Source organism: Chinchilla lanigera, unplaced genomic scaffold (genome assembly GCF_000276665.1).
Source record: "Chinchilla lanigera isolate Chin_1 unplaced genomic scaffold, ChiLan1.0 scaffold00040, whole genome shotgun sequence".
Lineage (NCBI taxonomy): Eukaryota > Metazoa > Chordata > Mammalia > Rodentia > Chinchillidae > Chinchilla > Chinchilla lanigera.
Window position 1 is genome coordinate 5,162,465 of NW_004955441.1, and position 8,658 is coordinate 5,171,122.

The 8,658-nt window shown below is 35.1% G+C and overlaps 1 protein-coding gene across 2 annotated transcripts in view; it reads left to right on the forward strand.

The window, feature by feature from the left end:
• Window positions 1-5,592, forward strand: part of Qpct (glutaminyl-peptide cyclotransferase) — a 29,580-nt gene extending 23,988 nt beyond the window's left edge. Inside the window, exons 5-7 of one of the 2 annotated variants that reach the window (XM_005390874.2) lie at window positions 394-493; window positions 2,638-2,754; window positions 4,978-5,592. In XM_005390874.2, coding sequence (XP_005390931.1) covers window positions 394-493; window positions 2,638-2,754; window positions 4,978-5,123 — 363 coding nt within the window. In that variant the 3' untranslated portion in view covers window positions 5,124-5,592. The remainder of the gene's footprint in view (window positions 1-393; window positions 494-2,637; window positions 2,755-4,977) is intronic. The other variant, XM_013517539.1, reaches the window with a different exon arrangement.
• Window positions 5,593-8,658: the final 3,066 nt, after the last annotated feature.

Consider the following 8,658-nt stretch of genomic DNA (forward strand, 5'->3'; position numbering starts at 1 on the left):
ATCATTATATATTAAGGATAAAGTGGCTAATTAGAATAAATAGAAAGTCAGACAGGCTTAGACTCTCATTTGAAACTAAAGCATTCTTCTTTAATCTATGAAATATGTATCCAAATGTCCCCTTTCTAATTTATACTTAGTGTTGTCTTTTAAGTGGTAGATGCACAAAAAATCATCACCTTGCCTTTTGTTCACATTGCCTAAGCAAGATTTTAAAAGCCCTCAAAATAATTAATATAAAATGTTGTCAGATTTTTGTTCTTTTAGAGTCTAAATCCCCCAAATTATTCTCAGTTACTAAGATGCAGTTAGTTTTGACTGGTTGTTCTTTACTGCTTATGAATATGAGACATATCTTGGTGACTGTGATTAAACCATATTTTTCTCCCTTAGGATTTATTGGTCTTGTTGGATTTACTTGGAGCTCCAAATCCAACATTTCCCAATTTTTTCCCAAACACAGACAGATGGTTTAATAGACTTCAGGCAATTGGTAAGTACCTCTGTCACTAGAGAATGAAGTATGGCTTCTTCCTGCTGACAAACATTACATTCTAAAATTCAAAAATTATGATTTTTGCATGTGTGATTTAAATATGCTGTATACTTTACTAGCTTTTTACTTGGCCTATTGATTAGCTTGTTAGTCTTATTTATCTCTTTCAGTAGGCCCAGTTTATTTTTATGCATAAAACTGTATTTTGAAATGTAAACATAAAACCCTACATTTTACATTTGCACATCCTTAGGAATAGAGTGCAAATATTTTTCCCAGGGTACTGTCTGATACACACAGAATGGATTTCTAAGGAAAACTTTACCCAGCAAAGCATGCTAACTAATGATGAATGCTGTGTACTACTGATGCCAAAAGATATTCAGTAAGTTTTCATTCTTTTCCATCTTTGATCATCTATTTTCTATCTTATTCAGATATTATTTTCTTTTCAATACAATCCATCTCTAGGAATTTTTTAAAAAAAGTAAGAGATCATGAGGCCAGAGAAAGATCTGTCCAGAGCCACTTGGAAGAAGATTTAAATAGATAAGAGTGGGATAGGATAGACTAGGCTGGGCCAGACCAAGAAATGTAGGTACCTATGGAACATAAACCCCTGAGGTATCAGGGGAAGGAGAAAATGAGATGAACCTTTACTGTAGAATCTAGATTCTGAGGCTGATTTTGAGGCAAGAACTTTGTATTAGAAACTCCCCAGGACACACACACTTCGTGGGGCAGGACAGGTATATTTTGAGCAGTGAACACTGTGCCATCTTAGCTTACGCCTGTGCTTTGAATTAAGAATTTGACAATATTCAGATATAAATTCATACAGGGGAAACTTTGACCTGAACTTCAGATGCTCGTCTTTGGCCAATTTCAATTCCTAGTTTAAAATAATTACTGTGATGGCATTATTAACATGAGCTTCTTGGGCCTCTTTTTTGCAGCATGTTTTCCTGACTTTGATGGCAGCCTCCAGAAACTGAGTTTGCCTTCTTTCAAGGGTTTTGTGGATTTTTCTTATTTTTTGTATCAGGATGAACATATATCAATAACTTTTAGGTTACTGTAATTTTAACACATCGTGCTGCCTTTCCTCATAGTATTTACACTTCAGATGATAGCTCTAATGAATCAGGCAAAATTGTATCTTATGGTAAACATTACAGATATCAATAAACAGATAGGAATATTGTTTTGGTGGTGGCTACAGCCTTTCAATATTCCTAAAACTCTATTACATATGATTGTTTACTGGTGTAGCTTTCACTTGTAAACTAGCAATTAAAATATAATTGCAGTCTGGGAATATACCTTAGTGACAGAGTGCTTGTCTAGTGTGCACGAAACTCTGGATTCAAGCCCCAGTACAACAACAAAACAAAGCAAACAAAATAAAACAGAACAAACAGTGATCTTAATCTTGTAATCCTTTGTCATCTTGTAACATAGACACACTGGTTTCTGTGTAACCTATGGGTTACATATTGCAAGATGACAAGAATGATGGAATGCAGGATTGTGTTTCTCAAACTTCCTTGTGCACCTGAATCTCCGGAGAGCTAAGATCACTGATTTCCCAGATTTTTGACTTGGTAGGTCTGAGTTGGGGCCAGACCCAATTTGCATCCCTAACTAGTTCCCAGGTGGTACCTTAGGCTACAGGTCAAGAACCTTACTTTGAGAAGAACTGATGTAGATTACAGTAGGTACCCCTTTTCCCATAGGGTGGCCACCTGATATACTTCATCTTATTCTGTTTGAATATTCCCCATCTCCTGGTTAAGCATTCTTTATGCAGAATCTGGAGCTATAAGCATCTACAACTGAACTCCCTCTCCCCACCCCATTTCTTATTTTTTATCTTTCCATTGTTCTGTTGAATTTCTACCTCTGTGGAGTTGTCACTATAAGGAAAGAACTATGTGTGAATCTCCTCTCTTCCTACTCCAAAATGTACATATCAACTTCAGTTCATATATTTATTGTAATGAACATGGACATATTCCTGCATAATATTTAAAAAGTGATGCCCACATGTGCAAAGATTTCTAACTCTTATTAAGGATGCATGCAGAGTCTTAATCGGATAAAAAATAGGTATTCAACTACTGTCTAATTTTCATCTGCAGAACATAAACTCCATGAATTGGGTTTTCTCAAGGATCACTCTTTGGAGAGGACATATTTCCAGAATTTTGGTTCTGGAGGTATTATTCAGGATGACCATATTCCATTTTTGAGAAAAGGTAATATGTTTGTATGTACCTATACATGTTCATGTGCATTTTTTAATCCATTGTATTTTATATTCACCTTGAAATTTCAAGAGTACATATCACTAATTCACTTAAAAGTAGACCAACATCACTGTTTTCAGCTATGCCTCTTTCTCAAACCTTATTTAGCTTCCTGGTGTCATCAGACAGCTTTCTTTAGCAGTGAAATTTCCAGGTCTCTAATTGTTGCATACATTTGAGAAGCAAATTAAACAAAAGTAATAATTGGTGCATTTTGAATTACTGAGACCATTCTTCCTTAAAGATTGATTACACTAAATTAATATACTCATCATTTGAACCAATCCAAAAGTATTTTAAATGATCTAAAAATAGTGAATGAAATTAATTTGAATGAGAACCAATCATTAAAAAGGAAGTATTATGTTATGGTATAATTAAGCTTTGACCAATATGTGATATAATATAATCAATATATTATACATAATCAATATTAATATAATCAATATTCTGATTATGTTCCTGTAAAGTAGAAGCCAGGTGATTGAACCAAATTAAATGAGAGGGAAAAAGATTAGATACTCCCTCACCTGATCTTTATTGATGCCAGGTATGATTCAGGTACAAAATGTAAAGCTTCCAGTTAGCAAATTAAATGGTAGAACCTGCCATTGCTCACTGGTATGAAGGAATGACTGGCCTGAAAGTAATCACTCCTTTCCCAGTCTTGCCTTTCTCAGGGACCAGTTTTAATTTGTCCCATTCTTTTTTTTTTTTTTTATAACTGATGTATATATTTTTTTTAAAGAAAAAATATTTTAAAGAAAACAGTACAAAAAAAGAACAATAGCAAAATATAAACAAAACAAAGCAAGGACATTAAAAATGATACAGGATTTCAAACCAAATGATAGGGATTAACAGTGGTTGTTACATTACATATTGTCATGTTAGACTCCTGGGAGCTGTCCTCGCTTGGGCCCTTTTCCCCAATTCACATTCATTTTTAGGTCATAGGAGGTGTCTAAGTGTAACACTGAGATGCGGTGGTGGATCCCTATAATAGGAGGATCCAGTAGTACTCCTACTCCCCTTGATTTATAACAGTTACAAATGTGAGGGTGCATTAAATTGAATTAATTGACAAATTAAACCAGCATATCACCTCGTGGTTTCTGTTTTCTCATGAAGGTCATTCCAAATATTTGAGGATACCTTTATTTTTTTCTGTTCTTAGTATGTCTATTAAAACCCACATTACACTGCCATTCTGCCATCCTTTTTATGGAGTTAGATTGTATTCTTATACTTTGTGTAACTCTTATATTGTTCGATCAATAAGGAAGCAATATCCTTGTATCAAGGTGGTAGAAGTCTAAATCAACCCAAGGACTCTTGCCATAGCTCCCTTACTGTCTCCAGATTTTGTTCTTGTTACTCTATTCTTTGTAGAGAGCTAAAGTTGTCTTTTAAAAATATAAATCAAATCATGTTACTTACTATTTTAAAATTCTAAAGGTTTGCCATCTTGTAGAATAAGATGAAAAGTCTTTATCATGGTCTATGGTGTCCTCCATTTTCTGCCTGTGTTCTCTTTCAGTGTTACCCACTACTTCTCTTTCTAACCTTTGCTCTGGTCCAACCATACTGGCTACCTTGCTAGTCTCCAAGGAGGAAAAGCATACTTCTACCTCAGGACCTTTTCAGTTGCTCATACTGCTGCCTTCAGCGCTCATCGCTAGATCTTTGCATGGTCTGCTTTTCCTTTGGTGTGTGTCTCCATTTAACTGTTGGCTTTCTCTGACTTTAAATACCCCTCTCTCAGCCCTACTGCCTGTCCCTCATCCTTTATTCCCTTGCCTTGTTTTATTATTCTTAAGTAGATTTATCACTTCCCAAATTTATGTTTTATATATGTTTACTTGTTTCTTTCTCCATTGGAATAGAAACTCCATACGGGCGGAGCTTTGCTTTTGCACTATGAAACGTCAGTTCTTAAAATCAGATCTGGTAGGTAGTGGGTGCTGTGTAATCATTTGCTGAATTAATTATCATTTGTCTAATGAGTGAATGCTTTTTGGAGAACCAGGTAAGATACAAAGAAGTGCATAAGAGATGATGAATCATCAAGTATCTTCATATGATACAGAGCTCCCTCTGTTTGCAGAATATCCGTTTCTAGTTTATTCACCGGAAACACGCACCAAATTAAAGTCAGTTCTTTCATATTAGGTGTTCCAGTTCTGCATCTGATACCATCTCCTTTCCCTGAAGTCTGGCACACCATGGACGATAATGAAGAAAATTTGGACGAGGCAACCATTGACAACCTAAACAAAATCATACAAGTGTTTGTGTTGGAATATCTTCATTTGTAATATTCTGATTTAATTCCTGGTAATTGCTTCTATATCAAATTCAAAAGTTAAAGCATCATTTAAAATAATCTAATTCCAGATAAATGTGCAGAAACTTCTATAAATTTACTCTCTGGGTGTCTTTGAATATGTGATCAATGAATCATAGAATTATACTATGTTTTCAGTTGCTTTTAATTTTTATCTAGACATGAAAAGGGAACATGTAAAGAAAACAGAAAATAAACATCTTTTAAAAACTCATTTAGATAAAGACTACAAAATAAAATCAGATTCACTTATTCAGTGTTTTCAGACAATACTAAATATGTTGATGGTGTGCCATATGTACCCTTAATTTTATGATTTTTCATACTTGGGAATCTATTATACAATATAAAATGGAAATGTACTTTGAACATTTTCAGCCCTCTTTGAGAAATCTTTGTAGGGTTAATTTTATGCAAATTAAAATCAGAATTAAATGCCATGTTGTGAATTTCTTTTCATGTACATATATAAATGAAGAAGTATTTAATGCCTAATCCAAGTTTTATAGTTGTACAACTTTAGCATCTTACTGTAAAAATAGTTTAGTAAATAAAAAAATTAGAAAATGGATAACAAGAAAAGGGTAATTGCATCATGTTAACAGAATCATCACTGCCTCTTTATTTTCCTCTTATTTTATTTATTTCCAAGACAGGGTCTCACTATATATTCCAGCCTGCCCTTGAGCTCACCATATGGCCCAAGCTGGCCTCAAATTTGTAGATATTCTCCTGCCTCAGTCTCTGGAGTGCTGGGATTACAGCTGTGTGCCACCATGCCCAGATATTTTTCTCATATTTTATATATGAGTGTAATCAAATTGTACTTACATTTTTAGCCCCCCATAAACTATGTACTTACTATGTATTTGCTATTTTGATCTTAGGATGGGACAAAGTCAGAGAGAGACCATTGATTGTGACCTGTAGAGTCAATGTTCAGGTAACATAGTAATCGCTAGTTATAATAGTTTTTTTAAGTTGTATGGAATCCATATTTGGTTACTTACAGCATATTTTTTTCTGGAAATGCATAGACACCATGAATTGTCTTTAGTGGTAGGAAACAATTATCTAACATATAAATTTGACCAACTGAACCATTATGAAATTGATCCTGCTCAATAGGTGATACTAGCCGGGGACACTGTTCTATGTGTATTGCCTGTACAGAGCAGACACTGAGTAAGTTCTCACTGAGTTACTCTGCGAGGCTAGGTAGAGAGTGAGACGGATCAGGGGATTGGGGTAGCAATGCCAGCTTTAAATTCAACAACAGTGGAAGTCACTAGAAGGTAATTTATTTGCTAAAACATACTTTCCAGATAAAAATGATGAACATGTGTCTATTTTTATGACTGTACCTGATTATATGCAAGAAGGTAGCCAGAATTTTATGTTTTATTTTTGGTACCAGGAATCGAACTCATGACCTTCACTTGCCAGGTAGGCACTTATGCCACTGAGCTACATTCCTAGTAACTGGTAGCCAGAATTTTGTATATACATATAAAACATTATCTGGATTTCATGTTGATATATTTTATAGAATTAGATTTTTCTAGGACTTTTTATTTTACAAAACTTTCTTTTTTTTTTTTTTTTGGTTTTTCTTCTGTACCGGGAACTGAACTCACGACCTTGCGCTTGCCAGGCAGGCGCTTTTGCCGCTGAGCTAAATCCCCAGCCCCTTATTTTACAAAACTTTCTAAAGTTATGTAAATGGATGTTGTGTCTTTGTAAGTTAGTAACTTCAAACACTAACACTTATTGAGTGCTAATTCTGTGCCAGATGGTGCAGGGCACTTTATACATTTTTACCAGCTTTATCCTCATTCCAAGGTAGGTGACATTATTAAGCTCATTTTATGATACTCAGAGTGGTTAAATGTGTTTTTCAAGATTGTGTAACTAGAAAGTGGGAACAGTGGGATTTGAACTCCAGCAGGCATGATCTGGACTACTGTAAATTATTGCCTCTGTAAAAGACTTAAAGAATATTCTTAATGCCACATGCAAAGCAGCAGTTGTATCTTGAAAATTTTATTTAGGTCATTCCCTAAGTCTGGGGAAGCAGTCTTGAATCCTTGCTGCCATGATTTACCTGACAGTATTAAGCATCAAAAGCCATCATCTCTGTGCAGAATTATTTCTCTGCCATAGTAAAGACTATTTTTGCCTTAGCATGGATATAACAGAAACCGATATGAGTGTTTCCAGGGCTAAAGAATCTAAGCCATAAAGCAGGATTAAAGGGAGCTGAATTTTCACCATTAACTTTTTGGATGAGAGAAAATAAAAGGAGTTTGGGAAAAACACATCTTTCTTAGCATCAGGAAGTTCATGGTTTAGTTGATGATATTATGCGATAAATGATTTAACTGATAATAAATAGCATGAGAATAAATTTTAAAGGATCCTAAACATTAGTTGACAGTGCTGCATATGTAATTTTAAGCCAAAATGATAAGCTCCTTTAAAGGCAGAATTAATGGGAGATCTACTATAATCTGTGAGTTGGCATTTGTTGAATTATTTTTTAGAGGAGGTTGGAGGATATGTTTAAATGGGATAAAGGGAAAAGTAAAAACATAAGCAGCTTAATCCAGTGAAGGTTTCCTTGCTTTTAAATGGCACATCCTAAAATTCTCCTCGCTAGAGTTTGCATTAATATGAGAAAAGCAATCATGATGTCATAAAGCGAGGCATTTTGAGGTATTAACTTTGATATTAATCTCTGAAATATGTTTCGTATAATTCATGCCAGTCAGGAATATTACTTTTTGAAAATTATAGCTGCCAAGGCAGTGCTCCATAAACATTATGTTGCATTTGGAATTTTTCTATGTGCATTTTGGAGCCTTTTACAGCTCCTAAGAGAACAATTTGTATGTTTCGCCTATTACTGTCAACCCTGCAATATACAGGGCTATTTTTCTTCTTCAAGAGAAGTGAGTTCAAAGGAAAATGTTCGTAAGAGAGTATCCGTAATCCTGGCATCTAAAAAAAAAGTCACGAGCCTGTTATTGTAGCTTGAGGGCTGTGGCTGGAAGAGAAAAGACAGATTCTTCAAAAATGGAGAAGTGTTTTAGATAGTGAAGCCGTTGTCATAAGAACAAAGCAGCCCATGTTTCCATCTCTGACTCCAAATCCTCAAACAGTTTATTTCATGAAGCTTCTTTCTTCTATCAAAGAAATACATTCATTATGGAGCTGCAGTAAAACCATGTGAAAAGTAAGTATTTTCTCCATCAACTTGGCCCAGCTGGAGGTGATTACTTTGCATAAAGCAGGGACGGACAAGACTCTAGACTTCATTGCTTGGATACACAGATAGCCCTGCATGAGGCTTGGTTGTGGTCTATTCTGCTGAACTTCACTTCTCAGGTCCTTTGCAAGACGAATCTGAGGAATGAAGGTGTGGAGATGAAGTACAGAGAAGATGAGGGAGATTGTTCAGAGCAGCCCCCATAATTTAAGCAAAGCTAATGCAGCAGGTTTGAGGA